Genomic DNA, 21547 nt, shown 5'->3' with positions numbered 1-21547 from the left:
TAACTTAGTAAAAAATATTGACATATTTTTTTCAAGGTATAATTAAATCAATTTATAATAGATTTAAGGGTTATATTTCTTATCTTTTAAGAGTGATTTTTTTTATGCTACTCTGTATATTGTTTGACACTACTAATATTTTTAATTTTATTTAAAAATAATAAAATATGTAAAGAAATATTTTAGCTACGTGCTTAGTATATAAACTCATACTATATACATATATTTTCAAGCTGATTTTGTTACAACTTGCTGTAATCGAATATAGAGGTGAATTTCGTTGTCATAAACGTCTCCCAAGTTAAAATAGTTAAGAAAATAATATCTAAAGCAATTTTCTAAAATGTGTGATAAACAGGATTCCATTTCGCCATATGAAAATAAAAATATTGTCGAAGATAAAACAAATAAAGATGGTGATGTGGATATGGACGAAGATTTATCAGCACGAATGACAGCCTCCTACAGTGAGATATCCTTTCACTCTGATAATGGACAGAGTAATGGAGAGTTAAGCCGAGAAGCTGGACCATCTAGGCCTTACGATCTACCTTCAGAAAATCGAAAGCAGGAAAAAATTCCTTTGGACATTGACGGGCATGTTCGTTATGAAGGAGATATGACACATTATGTTGCTGATGATTTAGAATTTCAAATTAAACTTTCAAGTCCAATTGCCAAGAGAGGAGAAACTCCAATATTTGGTAGTTCTAGTGCTTCTCGATCTAGTACACCATCAGGCAAACTCTACCGACAAATACTGGCTCCACAAATTGGGCAAATAGATATAACAGTTTTAAATGATCTTGAATATGAAGCGCAGAAAATAGCACAATCTGTTGATAATTTAATTGAAAATCTATCTAGCATTTTACATTCCAATTCTTCCCTCACTGCAGAAAATATGGAAGTTTACAGAGATGCAGTCGGTAAAACATGTGATGCTATGGATAATAATATAAAAAGTATGTATACAATCCTGGCAAAAGGAGAAGAGGTATCACAGGCGATGGTTCCAGTTCAAGCTCAAGCAGCAAGAATAACTGAAATCAAAAGGCTATTGCAGATATTTGAAAGCTATTTCTGAGGCTGTTAAAATTTATGAAGACTTATGTTATGCTGTAAATATTTTTTTATCAATCATGTATTTGATTGGTGTCAGGCCTAGCTAAACTGTATAGGTACACATGAGCGGACAAGATTTAGGACAATTTATTAATTGAATAAATATATCACATAATTTGAAATAAATATTTAATTATCACTATGCTTTGTTATTAATTACTCTTTCCCATTGAAAATAATGTTATTGAATTATTTTATTTCATAAATCTATAAATGCACGAAAAAATAATTTAAGCTAATTTTGACATATTTTAAATTCATCAGACCTAACCTTCGGCTTCACCTTTCACAAATATATGTTGGACGTTGGAGATTATAAATATGACAATACTCATACATTAAGATGCTATTAACTATAATTAATTAGTTATACAATGTAAAAACACAGTACAAGAACTTTTAATAGACATTTTGCAATGAGATATTTTTGATAATAAATATAATTTTATGCCAAATAAATAGTTTTTTGTAAGGTACCATGATATTATGTGGGATAAATGACTTATAACTTCAGTTTTGATAAAATTAAAATTATAAAAGAATAAGTTAGTTATTCTACAATGTAATAAAAATCTAAAAATAAATTATTCTTTTATTTTATTGCTTAAAAAAATTAAAGTAACTGTGTTCTCAAAAATATAGAGGACATATTTGCGTAATAATTTGAAGCTGACAACATTAAAATACGATCACTGAGATGTCATTTAGAATCTTTAAAGCTAAAACAAATTCTCCAGATTGGTGTTTTTTATAAATTAAAACAATATAAATAAAAAAAAATTAAATTTAAAAAGTTAGTAGTAGATCTTTTTCATTTTCTTCTAATGTGAAATATTTGATTACTCGATACTGCATCGCTTTATTCGATGGATTCTACATATAAATTTCGTACCTCACTTGTCAAAAGTGTCAAATAACAAATTGTCAATAGTTGTCTGTTATGAGCAGTGGACGTCGGCTGATCGTTTGGGGCGTGTTATAAATAAGATGTTGTATTGAAAGTTTCACACAGAAAATGTAAATTGAATTACGATCATGAGTGCTAATATAATAAAAAGATTAAGCGTATCGTCATTGGTCTCATGACCATTTCATTTTAACTCTCATATTGATAGTAAATACATACCATGGGCGACGTTGTAAGCTTATTTTCTGTGATAATTATGAAATTCAAATCAAAGTTTAATGAAAGTAAAATTTACTTTCATTGTGATTTGCCATGGGAAAAACTTAAATCAGTGAAATGGATGAACGAAAGGGCCACATCCAATAAAGCCTACGTACCAACTGCGGTAAGTCAACATTTATTTATAAAAACGATCAATATCTTTTATTTATTTTTACTTTGTCAATGATTTTATGACGCGTTGAAAACAATTACCAAGAGATTACTACATTTACTTAAAAAAATAATTGTTTTAGGATTTATTTTTTAATTTTATAAATTGATTAACATATAAAGAAAATAAAGTCGATTTGTTCAAATGAGAAAGCCTGAGATTTCATATATATAACTCGAACCTGGAATGAGAGACAGCAGAGGTTTATAACCATATTATCCATAAAATTATTCATTATTAATTTGAATACAATTAATATTTTTTTATGGAAATAAAATATATTAAGGGATAAAAAATATTTTCCATTATGTTTTCTTTTTTGGATATAAAATACAGAGATTCATATTAAGCATAACAAAATGTATTATTACTTATTTTTAAATATTTATGATTTTTATAAAGCATAATGCGAAATGTTTTTTGTACAGGTGGAAAACATCGCAAATGTGTGCACACATGCACTATGTGTTGCACCCGCATCCCTTGGCGCGCGGGAGCTCCTCACGCGCTCCGTGAATGCGCCGCAAGCCATCGCTGCGGTGGTCTACGGGCTGGCACTGTGCCTGCTCTTCGCCGTGTCCACCACCTTCCATTCAGTTTGCTGTTGTCAATCTGAAACGTAAGTATTTCATGAAATTCTTCCGTAACGTAATTGGACGAATGGACACTCGCATTTGCGATCAAGGTCCACAATTCGAAGTTTAAATCCTTTTTGATGTATTTGATTGTTAAATGTATAATATTTACATAAAGTTAATTTCTTATTATTTCTCCAAGCTTTTAGTTAACTTTACCTGTTAGTATGTGTGGGTCAAAACTAGTGACTAACGACATTTACACATTTTTTTTTGTGAAAAAATAATCTGCTGTGATGATCTTAAGAAGCTGCCCGTCTCGACTTCGTTCGGTGAAATTCTTATAATCAACTTATAATTACAACTTTAGGGGGAGGAAATGGGACATAGCATTTCCTCCCCCTCAAGTTGTAATTTCAAAGTATCTTTTCATATTGTATGCTTTCGGTATAAAATACACCTATAGTTTTCTAGTCGCAGTAAACTATTTTATAAATATAGTTATCGTAATTGGTTCGAATTTACTAACCATTAAAAGTTTGTTCGAGACAGATAATCAATAAGTTATTAGGTTTCTTAATCATTTGGCTAGTTATTTATTATCTTCGCAATTACTCGTTAAAATTAAGTTGACGCCGACAGTATACGTCGATGTATTTTTATATTTAGGGATAAACATAGTACAGTGACATGTACATACATGCATTTTCTGCAGACGTCTTAGACCATTCATCTGATTTATATACGTATCTTCCATGTAGCGTTTTGGTGCACCTGTTTTAGTTTGGCCAGCGTTTATCTGAAATGTGACTGGATTTCGACGATGTTGACATAATAAATTACGTCTTATAAAATAAACATTATATAAAAATAGTATTAGTCTACATCGGTCCTTCCTTAACACGACTTACAAAGATTATAACTGCACATTTTCTTCTGATTATGCTTTATGCGCACTTAATAAAAATATGTTAAAATTAATCAATATCTAAAATCCTTTCTTGAATACAGTACAATAATACAGTTGTTTGAAATTTCTTTGTTAAGAAAATTTAAACAACCATTAACCACTGACCTTAATAATTAGATCGTTTTTTATTTCTATAAAATACTAAACTCATTCTGTAGAAAAATACGTCTGTATTTATCTATTGAATCCTTTTTTAATTAAAATTAAATAACATATAGGGAAATACTAGTAAAAAGGTACTATCCCACTTTGTCGGAGATAAACTAGAGTAAAAAGGATTCAAGATATTGTGAGGGCAATCCAACCCGATTGAAAAGATAACTGGCGCAGGACCACAGCTTTAAGTACAGACCACAGTACAGAGGCATAGTCGTGTATGCTCTTCCTAACGTCGACCTGGATCTGAGATTTAAAAAAAAAACTTGAATTTTTGGTACAGGATCTACAGCTTTATAAGCTACCATACGATATTCCATTAAAAAATAACTGACTGAATGAATGGAGTGAGTTGTACGTAATTGAATGCCTTGACAATTTGAGAATTAATAACGGAAAGTTTTACTTCCTACATTCTATGCATACTAATAACCGAGGAAAGCTATGCCTTAGGGAGATTAATGCATAGCTATTAACTCGATTGAAGAATAATGGAATGAAAAAAGTTGACTTCCCGGGTAATTTGTATTGCATTTGACCTTATATAAGCGATAAAATACTCATACAATATCGTTTAGTAAAATCTATTTAATTATGACGGTAATTTATAGCAAATTATACAAATTAACGTACATAATAATTTAATATATTATACATATAAGTGTTTAGTATATTCAAGATAAGCAACAAAAGGTCAAAAGGGCTTTCTTAGTGTAAACGGCCTTATTAATACAGATTTTTTTTTTCAAATATTGTTATAATTTAACTTTTCATTATATAAATATGCAACAATTTTTCATTAAAAATGATAAATTATGTACATCTATTATATGTAAATGTATCGGTAGGTTCAGAGTATATACTCTTACGTATTTTTTTAATTTAGAAGTTATGTTAAATATTTATTAAAGCAACGGTATGGCTTTGTTCGGCCAGCGCGTGGACATACCATACCACACCAACCACACATTAATAGTTCTACCATCAAATACCAATACTTTCTATTTATGTGTACCGGTTTGAATGGTGAATAAACATATCGGATCCCATGGTTGGCGGCACATTGACGGCGTAAGGAGTGGTTTATATGTACTTCTTGCAGCGCGTGGCCTATTGCGTCTGGCTTTCTAAATGATATATTTATGTCATATAATATTTGCCTTTACATATTGCAGCACTATTAATATTTTAGTATGTATCAATTGCCTTATTATCGAACAATTTGGCTTCGTACTTTAAATTATTTTGATACAGAAACTTAACGACTTATCTTGTGTTTAAGATAAATCGTTAATGTTTTTATCATTCTACTGGTGGACGTTTGCCTATTAGATTAAGAATTAGATTATATGTTATGAACAAAATTAAATATTAATCTATATTATATAGTTACTACAATTAATTAAGCTTATATTTTAATTTTACAGCGCGTTATAATGAGTTAGTATTCATCGATGCTCAAGTAATCCGGTTACAGATTTAATAATTTAATTGTTATTAAATAAATAATGATTGTGCTTTAATTTGTAAAGTGTTGAACTACTTACTGGTAATGAGTTTACCGGTTCTTTGCTGTAGCGTTCCTATTCTGACTTGGTGGTAGTTTAACTTTTCATTATAATACTTATAAAATGAAGCTGAAAGTGCTTTTAAGCGTCTACTTTTAGCGATGAATGTAAATTTTTGTATTATTTTAAATAAATATAATTGTTAATTTATAAAATATCGTATAAGTCTTTGATTCCTCATTCACTAAGGCATGAATCTATCTTCAGATTAGCAATTTCGCCGCGAATCATGCTATTGAGGTCGCCGGAAGTTATTTGTTACATTTGAATGAGAGGAGATTCAATTACTTACAGGCCCAATACTTTGGGGACGAAAAGTGGCCATGAAGTATGAACGCTGACGGGTATCTCATCACTTGTAAGAAGATATTATAGAATGTTTGGTTTTTCGGTTGATATCCTTTTTTTCATTTGCATTTCTTATATTTTCTTCTATTATCAATCGTCGTTATTTGGATTTTATACGTTTGCTTTTTAAAAATGTAATAGAATCGTCTGTATGTTGGGTGGCTAGACGTCGACATGTTAAGAGTTTTATATACGAGTTTGATGTAAACGAACTTTTAATTTGCTGGTAAATGAACAAAAGCCTGGTTGTTCTACGATGATACGATGTACGATATAATAGTATTGAATAATATGTAGTATTATATAGATTTTTATAATAAAAATCCTTAAAAACCTGAATCTTTAAAAATACTATTTTTTTATGTAATAGGTAGGCGCAAAAAGGGCATATGGTGGCCCGGCAAATGGGCCACCTGCTGTTAAGTGGTCACCACCGCCCATAGACATTGGCGCTGTTAGAAATATTAACCATCCTTACTTCGCCAATGCGCTAGCAACATTGGGAACTAAGATGTTATCTCCCTTGTGCCTGTAGTTACATGGCTCACTTACCCTTCAAGACGGACCACAACAATACCAAATATTGTTGCTTGGCGGCAGAATATCTGATGAGTGGATGGTACCTACCATAGATGCATAAAGTCCTACAAGTAAAAATAATTAGGGTGACTGACTTTTTTACCCGGTATATCCATATCCGATATATATCCGGTAGAAAGCAGGCGTTAAGGAAAAAATATTTAGACTATATCCAAGTCTTATTGTGGAATCAAACGTTTACCTCAAATTGTGTTAATAAATATACAACTTCTGCTGGATATTTGAAACGATTTAATCATTGTAAATTCAAATTTGAATAATTGTTGAATATGACCTTTTAATAACTACTTGAAGTAACATATTTTTAGATGCGACATACTTTTATATTATAAGTCGATTATAATACAGTATTTGTATTCTTAATTTATAAAATGTATTCACAAACCTTTTACAAACCCGGTTAATGCAAAAACTACTAATCCGATTCCGATTCCGATCCGATTAATTTGATATACATATAATATTTATTATAATTTCAAGATAGACAGGCTATACAATACTTGTAGCTTTTTAATGAGTGCCAACCAAAGTATAAGGAAACTATATACGAAAAAAGTATGTATGTTTAAAAACGAAACAAAAAAATATTTAAGTTCAATCTTTCTGTCATAAAGTGTTAATTCTTATCAAAATTGATAATTCATTTGTCTCATAACACATTTGTGTTATGAGACAAATGAATTAAACTCATTCTGTGTTTGTACAAATTGTCGTTTTACCCTCTGCTATTTAGATCGATAAGATATAAAAAATATTTTAAACGAGAAAAAAAGGCGTGGGTGTTGCGGTAGATGTACAAGCAAGCGCACAGTGCGTCGTTAGACTCGATACATATTGAATTGTTACTCGTAAGCCTGCGAAGTACGAAGTTCATCGAAATTGTTGCGATACTAACAAATACCATTTTTTATCGTTGTTGCATATCCTCTCGAAAATGTAAATGTATTAAACCGTACAACCACACCATTAAATGTCGTTATTAATTACTTGAAATTAAAGTATAAAAGACGTATATTTTCAACTTTTAACGTAAAGAATCAGATAGGTAAGTATTATTTAAAAATGGCTCATCAAAATAATTAACAAACGAGATAGTTTATAATTTTGATCAGTTAAGTCCATCATTTGCCCGAGCGACGTCGGGACCGGTAGCTGGTTATGTATAACAAATCTATCTCAACAAGTAAAAGACGAAGTTACGGATAAATTATCACAATCCCATTTCACATTCGAATTCGAATTCATCGCTTTATTCTTAAAAACAACTGAACGCATTATGCTAAAAGCTTACGAATTTTGCAGTAAAATGAAACACTTCCTCCACCGATGCGACCGCGCCATGATCTACATATTCATCGCGAGCTCCTACTTCCCATGGCTGACTGTGGGCACATTGTCGTGTTGGATGCTACGAGAATTGCGCTGGGCAATCTGGCTGTTGGCTGTGCTTGGCATCACTTACCAGCAGATATTCCACGAGCGGTACAAAATGTTGGAGTTGTTGCTGTACTTGATTATGGGGCTTGGACCAGCGGTGATCATTGTTACTTCAAATGTACGTCCCCTTTGTGTTTACAAGCTTAAAATTTTAAAATGCATGCTATGCTTGAATGTTTGTTACAATACTAGTTGTCGTGTACTGCCTGCTTTGCGAAGGTACATATATTACTTTAAACAAAAGATTTTTAATTATTACGTAGGATACAAATATAATAACGCTTCATGTACTCGATGCCACAGCAGCTGCGGCCGCCCTTGACGGTCAGTGTCATGTTGCCAAATAAACTATTCACATTGAAAAGCCAACATTGTTGATCGATTTTTTGCTGACATCGTTATAGATTTAAAAAAAAATGTAGGTTCGTTGATTCTTCTTGTGTGTAACATACATCTCGAAACTCGAAATCTTCGCTTATTGTAAACAAATTTATGCTTCATTCTCACGTAAATGAAAAGAAAAAATCCTTCAGATGTTATCTAAACAGCACTGTCTCATTGTTTAAAACGTTTGTTTACTTATATTTTATATAAAAACTATATCAGCTTTTCCCACTATAAGAAAATAAATAATATATATTTATTATTGCAATAAAAGAACGACGTCATAGATCCTTACTACACACATTGAAATATTAAACTTTAAAACAATATTTAAATGTGCACAATGCCTAATTAGTACATTCAGTGTTTATTGATGTATGGTAGGACAAATCTGTTCAAATTAAAAGTATTTTATCCTTTTATTGGTCATTAATCACATAGTTTGTGTGTGTATGTGTTTAGGTTAATACAGTCATATCACTTATTAATAAATAAAGTATGACATAGCAGTACATTCTTCCGTCTTGGCACCTACTTCAGACGGTTTTCTAGTACCTACATGTAAAACAATTTGATTTATTTTATATATTTTAGTGTAACTTCTGTTATTTATTAAATAAGTATAATTTTTTTATCTACATATACGGAGTGTTGCGGTCTGGACACTGGTGCAACTACTAAAACACTAATGCCCGATTACCACAATTAAATAACATTTTTGGGTTATGTGGTTAGTGGAATAAATGTCCATTTAAAAATGTTACGTTAGTTTCGAAGTCGCATAACGTATCAGACGAAAACATAAAAATTTAATGAATTAAATAACATTCAAAATATTTACACGAGATACGATATATATGTAAAGTATTTACTATGTATATGAAAAAAAATTTGTAAGAATTTGATGCCAAGAAAACTGTTTAATTTCCCTCGTGTGCCGATACACGCTGCGCGACAACTTGACGGCTCTGTATTCTGCAGTGTCGGGACTCAAGAGCTAGCTATTTATAACGACGTTGCCTTCGTCTGCCACATGTCTTTACATTGTAGAACAAAGTTCTAGCAGACGAAGTGAATACGAGCAGAAAACATAAATTTTTGCAAATATTTTAACTGTTAACCGATTTCCTGAAAAAGTATTTTTATTGTACACATAACCATGAATTTCGCGCTTTTTACGTTAATTTAAGGTAGAGCTACTTATATACTGACATTATATCCTAAAACACGTCGTATCTTTTGCTATAAGTTTTATGTAAATTGATTTAATAGTTTTATCATTTGTCATTACAATAAAAAACGTCGTGTTTATTAGTATAGCTTTAACATAAAATCCCTTGAAAACATTGAGGTAAGGTTACGTTTTACAGTAGTGACATTAATAACTTATTTTATTAGATGCGATAGAACACAAAACACATGATTAAAGTCGTAAAACTAAACAGATAACGAATGTTTTAAGTAAATATTTATTCTCACAAAAAATCTTATATTTCGTATCTAACAATACGTGTAATCGAGTAGGAAAATTTGTTTCGTTTGCATTATTTATAAAGTTGTTATGAAGAGAGCCAACCGATACAAAATTTCGATCTTCATGTGCTTTGTATTTATAATTCATCTCGTACTCGACAGTAGGAAAACATCGAGAGTAATACATTGAATCGAATAAAATTGTGCCTTATACATAATTATAGCCTATTCCAAACGAAAAAAGAATTACATACATACATTAGCAGCCCGTAAATTTCCCACTGCTGGGCTAAGGCTTCCTCTCCCTTTGAGGAGAAAGTTTTGAGCATATTCCACCACGCTTCTCCAGTACGGGTTGGTGGAATAAACACACAATTTCCTCACGATGTTTTCCTTCACCGCCGAGCTTTAGATGAATTATAAAAACAAATTAGGCACATGAGAATTTAGTAGTGCCTGCCTGGGTTTGAACCCGAAATCATCGGTTAAGATGCACGCGTTCTGGCCATCTCGGCTCCAAAAAAGAATTAATATAAACAAACCTAAAATTTGCGTATTTCATGCGATTTGCTAATAGCTCAGCTATTTTGTGCGCTACTAACACATCTTGATTTCTATATCTATATTTATAATACTACACTGTTCCATTTAACTACTAATATCCACATTGATTTTACTTCAAAAGTTTCGATAACAGCTTCGTCGACGTTCAAGACGGCAATGTTACGAAAATCCATAGTTAATATCATAGATTATTCAAGCTCGACCGTGTTGATTCTATGTCAAATGTTGTTTATTTGGCTTTTGTCCTCTTGTGGTGGTGGTGCTTGAAATAGACTCGGTTGTATATTCTGTTATTCACCATTTGAGCTTCAGGTTCATTCTTCAAACTTGCTCAATAAAAATAGAATAGAATACTAATTTGGTATATTTTATTCATTTTTAGCAATATCACTGTTTTTCGTAAGAAAACCGCTAAGAGGGTACCATAAGGTACCCTCTTAGCGGTCACTGAAAATCAGCGTTGAACTTTAGACGTCATTGTAAGCTATGTAAAAATGTTTTTTGAAATTATTTTATGTTATATCGTAATTTGTTCATGGTGAATATATCTGTGTGTGGTTTTCACAATGCGTATAGATCCACCAAAATAGTGGCATTTCTTTCCTGATTTAATATATACGTTCGGAAAGTAACTTAATTTATTAATTACTTGAAGAGATAGAAAATGATTAAATATATTCTTCATAACACAAGTCTGAGTAGGTACTACACCCTTAGTTTTTATTTAAATAGGTTTGCTAGCGATTATTCCATTATTATGCAAAGTCTTCATTATATTCTAAACACAGATATTGAAGTTAATCTACACTAATATTAAAGCAAACACTTGGTGGTACCACCACTCATCGGATATTCTACCGCCAAATTGCAATTCTTAGTATTTTTGTGGTCCGGTTTGAAGGATAAGTTAGCCAGTGTAACATTCATAAGGGCCGTATCCATTGGCGGCGGTGACCACTTACCATCAGGTGGCCTATTTGTCTATTGCATAAAAATCATGTGCTTTTGTACCGTCCCTTATGTTAAAATATGCATACAATATTTCGGTGCACACTTCACACTTTTAGTTTCAAGATAAAGTGATTGGTATCTGGCTCTCGTAATGTTATATTAATTATACTAAAATTGAATAATTGCCATGATCTAAAGACGTGATAAAGCGGAACTCGAACCGGACTCAGTTAGAATCATACTTCGTCCACTTATCAAGCGATTCACTTTATTAGGACTACAATGTTATTATTTTATAAAACAAGGTTATGAGTTATCGTTTCTGCTTATGCAATTTATTAACTTCCCTCTAACCCGAAGGTATCGTATTTAAACTGGTTCCTACGAATCAGTTTTACTTAAAAAAAATAATTAAATTTAGTAAATTAAATTTTATTTTCTAGATTAAGCTTATTATGCAAGCAACGTAAACGAAATCATTTTAAATTTATATTTTTTCGTATAAAATAATACAATTTTTATTTGTATTATTTAATAATTTTATGAACTATTTAAAAAATTAAGTTAACGTAACGACTGCTTCTTAAAATACCTTACAAGCCTGAGACTCTATTTGTTGCATTAGAATTTTACACTATACGTAAAACTGTACATCCTTTAAATTATATAATGCGAAAGCATACAGTAATTCTTCTGTGCCTTTAATTAAATATTTCCTGATAACGATTACTGAATAAATGAATGGATACAGTAGTTCTTAATAAAAGCGCGAATGGACATTTAGACTGACTCGTCGAGACCTTATATCTTATATGTATTGATTATTTTACTTATGTATGTATAACGTATAGGTACATACGAGTCATTCTTATTGTCTTTTTTTCCGATAATTCGATTTTGGATGTAATTTTTTTGTTATGTCTCGACTCTGGTATCCCTGCACTCAGCCTTACTCTGAACTGGAGGACGGGACATGTTTTTAATTTCTATTTTTGTATTTTATATATTTCTTTCTCTTTTGTTTTTTATTTTTACAATATAAGTATTATTTTTTTAATGTCATATTTATAACCACCCTGAAATATGGTTAGAAATAATAAGTACCCATCTGATAACTACATCGATTATTCCGTTTTTGAGAGTTTTACCTGCCGATATCTCACAAACGGATGATTTTCCGTGGTGTAAATTAATTTTATATTCAGTTGTAAGATGCTACAAGATAGCCCCCAAATCGAAGTGTCCCTATCATTACGATATCCTGTTGATTTGAGGAATGTAAATAATTTCAAATCAGTCTGTACTTGAAGACATAATAATACACTTTAATAAATTATGTCTTATTCGCTTGCACAAGGACAAGACGTAACAAAACATCGACGTAACCACAATGTTCCGTAACATAACAAGCTATGCATGTGTTGAGTTTGTAAATAAAACTGAGCAAGAAGCAATACAAACATACGACATATATTTTTTTATAATCGCTTGTAGCGTTATAATAATAATTCCTGGAATTATAAACAAGAAATAAATTAACGTTCAAAAAAAATATCAGGTTGTATAGTCATATAAAATGTGCCTATCGTAATTCTCAAGTTCCAAATAAATGAACTCAATTTTCAATTGAAAAACCTTTTATAGCGAGCATTAACTTTACGAGGTATAAAAGTATATCATTCGTCTCGTTTGAATACGATGAAAAGTGTAGCCGATAGTATTAAGAATTGAACTGCTTTCGTTTTTATTTAATTTATCGTCAAAATAAAATGGATCTCGAACAGCCCGGCTCTAGCAATAATAGGTCGCTAGCCATTGCGAACGTTGGATCGAGTTGACCTGACCATTCATTAATCTTTATAAATACTGCGGTAAATATAAACTCTGAAGTGCGCGACATTTATCTGTCTATTAATAATTATTGTAGGTACTAGATGAACCTGCGGATTTTACCGCGTGAAATTAAAAACTTTACCTTTAGTCCCTTGAGGGGTTAATTAAAAAAAGCAGCCTCGGGACTCAAATTATCTCCATTGCAAATTTCATCTAAATCAGTTCAGCGTTTTAAACGTGAAGAGATAGATATAATATTCTTATATTAGATTTTTTTTACAATAAACTTTTTTTATCTATATATTTAAGCCTGTGCCCAAGAGAGGAACCTTAGCTGGCTATTACTCTAATTTTTAATCTAATCGCTTAAGTGTATTTATTTTTTTATTTAATTTTACAAAATCCACGGACTCGCAGTTGCCCGTGCCTTTTTTACATTCTACTTTTATAGATTTTATCATCAGATCAGATGATACATCAGATCATTTAAGGTAGCTTGTAGCCCGTTCGCGTCGTGTTGCGATGTGTTTACGTAATACTTAATTATTTTATGTTACTGTCCTTCACCTAGAAGCTGTACCAACTGGCCCTTGTATCACGCAGAGCGATTATGCAATTAAAAAAAAACTTAAACTGTACAACTAATTTTAGGCATCAAGTAAGCTAATTATACGTATTTTTGCCATCGGAATTCAAGAGGGGATCACTCTTCGTTGTGATCTTTTCGTAAATAGCAAATATATTATGTCTGTAAATTTCGTAAATATAAAATACTTCTGTACGAGGAGAGAAATTAAATTCTTTTAGATTTCTTCGCAAACGCTATTGGGCTTCAAATGTATAAAACATTCAATTTTAACTTCACTGCTAAGCACTAAGCTTGCCAGTGGAATGTGCAGGCTTATTAATGAAATATCTTATCGAGGTTAATTGAACCTATCCAAGTACCATTCAATTTCAACACTGTTTTATAAAGTATTGGAACAAAAAGGTCACAAGAGGACCTATTGATCCAGACTTTCGAGAACGCATTAGCAATACACATTGTAATTACCAATAATATTGACACGGAATAAATAATTGACACAATTTATAATTTTGTTTTTCTATACTATTTTAACACAGCTTAAATTGTACTGAACCAACTATGATACAAATATAGGCTTTGGACAAATGTGCTATTATTGTTATTTAAAAAATTATTAAATATCACTACATAGTATAAAACAAAGTCGCTTCTCGCTGTTTGTCTGTCTGTATCTGTGTATGCTTAAATATTTAAAACTACACAACTTATTTCGATGCGGGTTTTTTTAATAGATGGAGTGATTCAAGAGGAAGGTTTTTATGTATGGAATATATATAGTTTATATGTATAATACATGCATAATATTATAATTGACGACCTCCGTGGTCGAGTAGTGTGTACACCGGTTTTCATGGGTACGCCACTCCGAGGTCCCGGGTTCGATTCCCGGCCGAGTCGATGTAGAAAAAATTCATTAGTTTTCTATGTTGTCTTGGGTCTGGGTGTTTGTGGTACCGTCGTTACTTCTGATTTCCATAACACAAGTGCTTTAGCTACTTACATTGGGATCAGAGTAATGTATGTGATGTTGTCCAATATATATTTATATATATATTATATTATTTATATTTATATAATATAGTAGAGAAACACTGATAATTTTCGAAGTTTCTAATGTTTTGTCGTAAATATACACATTTTCTTGCGCTTACATTGCAAACGATGACCCCTACGAGAAAGATCAAAATAATTTAGTATACTATTGTACACCTTAAAAATGTCTATATAAAATTCCGCGATGGTATTACTATCTGTTAGGGATAACCATTTCTATCCTATTTTTTCTTTATTATTATTTAAAACATTCTGTAGTATTTTTAGTATCAGCATTGCTTCCGTGCGGAGCCGGGGCGGTTCGCTAGTATTAAATAAGAAGCAAAAACTGATATAGATAACATATTGATTTGTCATATGTTTGCACATAGATAACCAACAGTTACCCATTTTATCTATGCATATATAATTCCACGGAAGAACGTCCCGGCCCAGGTACAAGGGTACCCAGGTCGGCTAAATATAGGTACGAAAAAGGTACGTTTACTGACATAAACAACTAAATACCTCTAACTAATTATAATTAAATATAGATAAGATGGTATGGCTTCCAATGAGGTCGATACTACGTCTCAACTATTCTAGGCTTTTGTCAATTAAGTCAGCCATCAACTGAATAATCCACAACAGGTGCTTCTTGTGTTAATTGGTTTGATTCTATTTCTAAACTGTTGAAATAAATCGATATAAAGGACTATTATTAGAGTGTTTCCCAAATTTTCACATAAACCATAATATGAAGCCTAAATTTAATGGATATAACACAGCTTTATGGAGCGCCCAAAACAGAAATCGCTATACGATGCTTACGTACATTTAACAAGCGGTACCATTCATGTATCAAATTCACTCTATACTGAAGATCTAATTTGTGTTAAATAAATGTGTAACCCTCTTTACAGAGGGCTCCTTATACCAATTTACAGATGACGCATATTTAGATACGTACGGCAAGGATATTGCTGATGTACAGCTAATTATGCAACATGGCCTCTAATCAACTATACATTTGCTACTTATGTTTTATTGTAACAAATTCTTATTAGACAAAACTTTAGAAATTATTTATAAAATATGCCTTTAAAGATTTTGAATGCAGCCCACGACTATACATAATCGACATATATAGACGTGCAAAACAAAGCCATAATTGGACTCGGGTTATATATCTTCTTCCGGGTCGTTCCCATACTTTGATTCTCCAGCATCTGCTTCAAGACAATAGCTGGATTCGTAGAAAAGTATTCTTATCACGTATCATAACTGTTATCAACGAACAAAATTGAACTAAGCTAGTCGATGATGATCTCATGACGACGAGGATGGAGAGAGTATCGTTAAGTTTTAGTAGTCTGGCACTGTGCCAAAAATCCCACAGAAACAACCCAACGCAGAGAGCGCTTAAGGTTCTTTGGCAGGCAAGTAGGCATCTATTCGAACCGTGTTAAGTCTTCTTATCATATCAAAATTCCTGGATCTAAGTTCTTTGTAATGAAATACTTAGAAGCACGACGTATGGATGTCGTTGTTACTTTTAAAACATCACCTCGCTTGTCTCCTATTTTTAAAGACTGTCTATCTTTTACCTTACAAAAAATAAAAATCTTGGCAATTTTAGTTCTTACTTAACTTTTTTTTATAGTCACAACTTACATGACCTTCACAACATTAATGAAAATAAAATAAAATATTTTAAAACTCAACTCACTATAATTTTTTACCTGAAAATCGACGAACTGCGATACGCAAATTAACATAATGTCAATTTAAAGTTAAAACGTAATTTGCTTATAGATAAAAAATTACTTCAAATATTTAGGTTATATAGACGGCGTTCATAAACTAAGTGGTCTGGTTAAACGGGAGGGGTAACTATTCTGAACCGTTCGGAAGGAGGTCAGAGTGGAGTAATTGTACATTTATTATTTTTGGCACCATCCAAACAGTAAATGAATTCGTAAAATATCATACTTGTGTGTTTTTTTTTAAATGAATAATTACATAATTGCTCTGAGTAGAAAAAAAATCATCAAAACACCACGTGATGCATGCTTTGATGCCATTTATGTTTTGTTTTTCAAGACAATCAGAACATAATACTTATATCCAAGAATAGGTTTTTTTTAATATTATGACGAAGTTTCAAATTTCTTAGCGAGAATCTTTTTGTTTGTAATTCGTACCTGTTGGAAACTAGAGTAACCGATATCCTTGGCGGTAATATTACAATAGCTCGGATACTGTTGACTGTTGAGCAACACTGTCTTGCAACGCATATATTATAATCCTGAACTACATATTGCCACATTTTACAAGCAAAGCGTTATAAACGAACACCTCCAAAACGCGCTCCATCTTCTGGGATAAGATTTATGAAGGTTTTATTAGTTTAGTACGTTTTGTTAGTTAGGTTACAAATATGTCTATTCATTTATTAATATAGATGACGTACGTCTACTTAATACAATTTATAATTACTGATGACTTATAGCTCTGCCTTAACCGGATCCGGTTTCGGATATTCGGATGAAGGTTTTTTTGGAAATTCGTTATTTTTGAAAGTTAGAAATATGAAAACCGTTATATTCTGCTTCTGCTTATAATTAAAAGATAGTTATTAAAGCGTTTCTAAAAATGTATTAAACAAAAGGGTGAAATTGTCGTTTTCCAATGTTTGATATACAGGAATTAGTATTTAGGCTTCTGCTTATGATAAAAAATCGAACTTTGTAGCTTTTCTGGTGGAATATTTAACAATAACTTGCGCGACAAACGAAAAACTACGTTTTTTTTAAATCGATCAATAGGTATCACAATAGTATTATATTAATCGCATCATTATTTTTTTTCGACTTTCAACTGGCTCGTACAAACTTGCAAAAAGAATTATTTTAGTAATAGAAAATATACATTACTAATGAAAGTCAGTCATTTAAAAAATATATTTTAAACTTGCTATGATTAGTCCCCGTCTTATCCCGCAGAGTTGAAATTTTATATACTGGTTCTGTGCCGATGTCAATGTATTTTTATGCTAAGCATGCCCTGTTTCTAGGATTAAACCTAGGATTATCTCCAAACGAAGGAATGTACGTACGTTTGTAGTTTTGTACTTATAAAATGTATATTTTTCGAGTTTTTTTTTTAAATTTGCATTATACTTTTGTTCATTTGAAAAAATTGTATCGTTTCCATTTTACTCTTCTTTTAATATTTTCAAATTTTCATATAATTGTTCTTTAGAGATATTTTTCAATGTGACAAACCAATTGAGAATTGTCATAGATTATTTAACCATAATTTAATTGGAATGTTTCTAAAATCTGTGTGAAAATCTGGAAAAATCATTTGTGAGTCAGTAATGAATAACAATTAGGCATAACACAAATGAAGACCCTGAAAACTCGTCTCTGATCTCGCAAAGAACTTTACTATTTTAACTGCAAAAGATAAGGTCGTATTTCTTATAAAAATCTTCAGTTGATAGGACAATAGTTATTTGTTCTACTGTAATACGAAAAATTTAATAATAATTAATATATAATCATGTCCAATAATTATTTTGTAACCTTGTACAAAGTTATTTAATATAAATGTATACCTACCTACAATTTTTGCTTTAAGTATTTTTTTTAATATCATTTTAATAATAATAAAAAAAATAATACTAATGTAAATATAAATTACCACGGTAATATTATTAAGTTTTTTTAAGCTATTGTTATAAATGTTTGAATGTAAAGCCTTTTGTTTTTTGTTTGATGTAAAATGGATGCGGAAACATTTGTTCATCTCGGTTCAACTACCTAAGTGCTGTAGCACTTGACCTTGCCTCTTCTGCTCACAAGTTTTATGTCAGCGTTGTAGCTCAATTATGATTTATACAGTGCTCTAAAATTAAATGACTGAGTTAAATAATATTTAATAATATGTAATGTTTTTATTTCAGCACCAGTTCCCAGCAATGCACGATCTGAAGATGGGTGGAATGCTGTATCTGATTGGCGTATTCTTCTTCAAGTCAGACGGTCGCATCCCATTCGCCCATGCCATTTGGCATATTTTCGTAGCACTAGCCGCCAGTGTTCACTACCTAGCTATCCTCCGACATCTCTTCCCTGAACTAAAATCGCAATGAAGACTGCCCGTTTAACCTATTCAAACTCGATTAGCGAGCTCTCTAAGATATTTTTGTATCCTAATTCGTTAACAAGGCCACGAATAGTTCACTTGACAGCGGCAGGCGAAATGTCAGATGTCAATTGGTTAAAAGCTGTTTGTGTCAAGATGAAAATTAGGAAGTTATAGGGATTGATATTATGGAATTTTTGATTCTTATTCCAATTTAGACGAAAAAAAATAGCTACGAACGCGTTCTCTATAATGATATCGTATATTATTTGTGTGAGATGAACATTATGATGACCGAATCATGAAGGTACTTCTGAAAGACAAAAATACCTACGAATTAAGTCCTATTACAAATGATATTATTATATGAGTTACATCGTTTAACTTACGATTTACGTAATGATTAATATCGCACTAATTAAATTAAATGGCTGCGGTTATGCAACAGGGCACTGTGACGTAAATATTTACCCTATTTTTTTGTGTAATAAAACGCGTTCGTCATTATACCACATGCGTGTGTATATTTTGTAAAATATTGTTGAATCTTATTGTTGTAGTGTACGTAGTCGTATCCCAGAATCTCGAGACCAATCCAACCCTTTTTAGACAATTTAAAAGTGTATTAGGGTTTTTAGAAACGTTTATATCTATCTATACTTATATTAAATCCAGTTTTTCAGCAATGATCTTTTATACACCTCATGTGAATTTTTCCTTAGAACTAGTTCCTTATACATGTTTTAGTGTAGCTAGCTAATTGTAAAGTTTTGTCGATATGTGGTGACTTGTATTTATTAAGTACTTGAGCATGTAAAACTATTCCTACCCTATAATACGTATTGGAATACTCTGATCATTTAAGTAGATATTGCTCAATTATTGATGTGAATATCTTACATGTACTATATGTTAAACTCTATAGATCGCTATGCGTAGTCAGTTTTATCAAGTAGATCCCTACCATTTTCAGGTCAAACATTGAATTATCCGACTAGTTTTTTGTTGTAAAGTTTTCTGAACGTTTCGATTAGTTACGTATAAGCATATTTGTATATTAAAATGAGTACGAATATATTTTAACCTACATATAGATTTTAATGCATCTTTTCCGATGCATATCATCATGCTTAACATGGAGTCAATAAAACGGTCGAGTAGAACGGAGTCACGTCATCGCATCAGTGTGCTTTGTTAATTTTTATCGTATGATTGTACGCGGTGGACAATCGGAGACTGTTTTGTAAACTGGGGCGGACTGTGACACGAATGAAATGCTATGTAGGTCGCGTGAATATTAATTGCCAAGATACCCAGGTATTTCATACTTCCAGAGAACTATTATACTATAAATATAGGTTTACATGCCAAGATTACGACATGTTTACATGTTTCTCATTAATGTAACGTACGCGTCTTTATATTATCACGGTACGATTTATTGCATTTAAAGCAGTCGCATTTTATCTTATATTCGAACTATACATCTAATTTAATGGTAGTCCAAGAAAGATAGCTCCAAAATTAATATATCTTAAAGAATAGATAGCTTTATTTGTGCTAATAAAGCTTTCGATCGTTTTAAATTGGAATATATTAAAAGTTTTAATTTTTTTCATATCAAATATATTTTCTGTAATTTGCATCTAAGAATTTTTCTCAAATTTAAAATAAATCGTGATTTTAACACAATTGTCCGAATGTTAGGATTTTTGTTTCGAATAAGTCTATCTTTTTTCGACTATTATATTAAATCAATCTTTGTGAATCGTAATCCTCTAAAATAATGTAAGTAATTGTTCCATCATTTAAATACTGCGATTTGTCAACAATTTCTAGTCATACTATTTGCTACAACCATTCGCAAATTAGTGATTGTAAGTAATGAGTTAATGTACATTTTGATATTGTTTTTATTTTATTTTATTTTATGAATTTAAAACTAAATTTATGATGATATGTAACTCCACTGGATAGTTAAGGCAACAGGGTAATTAATTAAAAACTAAAAAAGTTGCACAAAGGTATGTAAAAATATAATTGGTCAAACGTTAAAATTGAATAATATAAATTATTTCCATAATTAATCTCGCTACTCTTATCTCGTAGATGACCGAAGGTGAAAGTTTATTCACCCCATCATCAACGTATGGTGTTTAAAACCTATTATAATCTATTCCAAATTGAATATTTCTCAAGATTTATTTAATAATTGTACTATGTTACTGGCTGACCAACTACTATTTTTAGCTGTTAAAAGATACATAATATTTCAAATAATATACAAGGAACAATATTAAACTATACTAAACATTCATGTTTACTAAGTTTACTAATACTGTTTCATGTCTGGATATGACAAAGTTATAATACATATTTATATACTTACGACCTTCTAAATAATCGACGTATATGAAGTGATTAATCATACTCTTACTTCTATATTTCTG

The 21547-nt window shown here is 31.2% G+C and overlaps 2 protein-coding genes across 2 annotated transcripts; both read left to right on the top strand.

The window, feature by feature from the left end:
* Positions 1–127: 127 nt before the first annotated feature.
* LOC125069868 (BLOC-1-related complex subunit 6) lies at positions 128–1267 on the top strand. The gene has a single exon (XM_047679468.1). It carries the CDS (start codon positions 344–346, stop codon positions 1085–1087), a length of 744 nt encoding a protein of 247 aa, XP_047535424.1. The 5' UTR covers positions 128–343; the 3' UTR covers positions 1088–1267.
* A 794-nt stretch (positions 1268–2061) lies between these two features.
* LOC125069679 (monocyte to macrophage differentiation factor) lies at positions 2062–19783 on the top strand. Its single transcript, XM_047679205.1, has 4 exons — positions 2062–2417; positions 2894–3084; positions 7985–8237; positions 18916–19783. The coding sequence occupies exons 1-4, from the start codon at positions 2253–2255 to the stop codon at positions 19102–19104; spliced, it is 798 nt and encodes a 265-aa protein (XP_047535161.1). The 5' UTR covers positions 2062–2252; the 3' UTR covers positions 19105–19783.
* Positions 19784–21547: the final 1764 nt, after the last annotated feature.

This window comes from Vanessa atalanta, chromosome 16 (assembly GCF_905147765.1).
Source record: "Vanessa atalanta chromosome 16, ilVanAtal1.2, whole genome shotgun sequence".
NCBI classification, from domain to species: Eukaryota; Metazoa; Arthropoda; class Insecta; order Lepidoptera; family Nymphalidae; genus Vanessa; species Vanessa atalanta.
This window is presented reverse-complemented; position numbering and strand designations above follow the sequence as displayed.

What these genes read in the sequence shown, in the direction of transcription:
- LOC125069868 (XM_047679468.1), top strand. Translation starts at nt 344, where the DNA reads ATGTGTGATAAACAGGATTCCATTTCGCCATATGAAAATAAAAATATT.
- LOC125069679 (XM_047679205.1), top strand. Translation starts at nt 2,253, where the DNA reads ATGGGCGACGTTGTAAGCTTATTTTCTGTGATAATTATGAAATTCAAA. An exon ending in AAGCCTACGTACCAACTGCG is followed by an intron (nt 2,418 to 2,893) that starts GTAAGTCAACAT and finishes TTTTTTGTACAG; the next exon opens with GTGGAAAACATCGCAAATGT. An exon ending in TGATCATTGTTACTTCAAAT is followed by an intron (nt 8,238 to 18,915) that starts GTACGTCCCCTT and finishes TTTTTATTTCAG; the next exon opens with CACCAGTTCCCAGCAATGCA.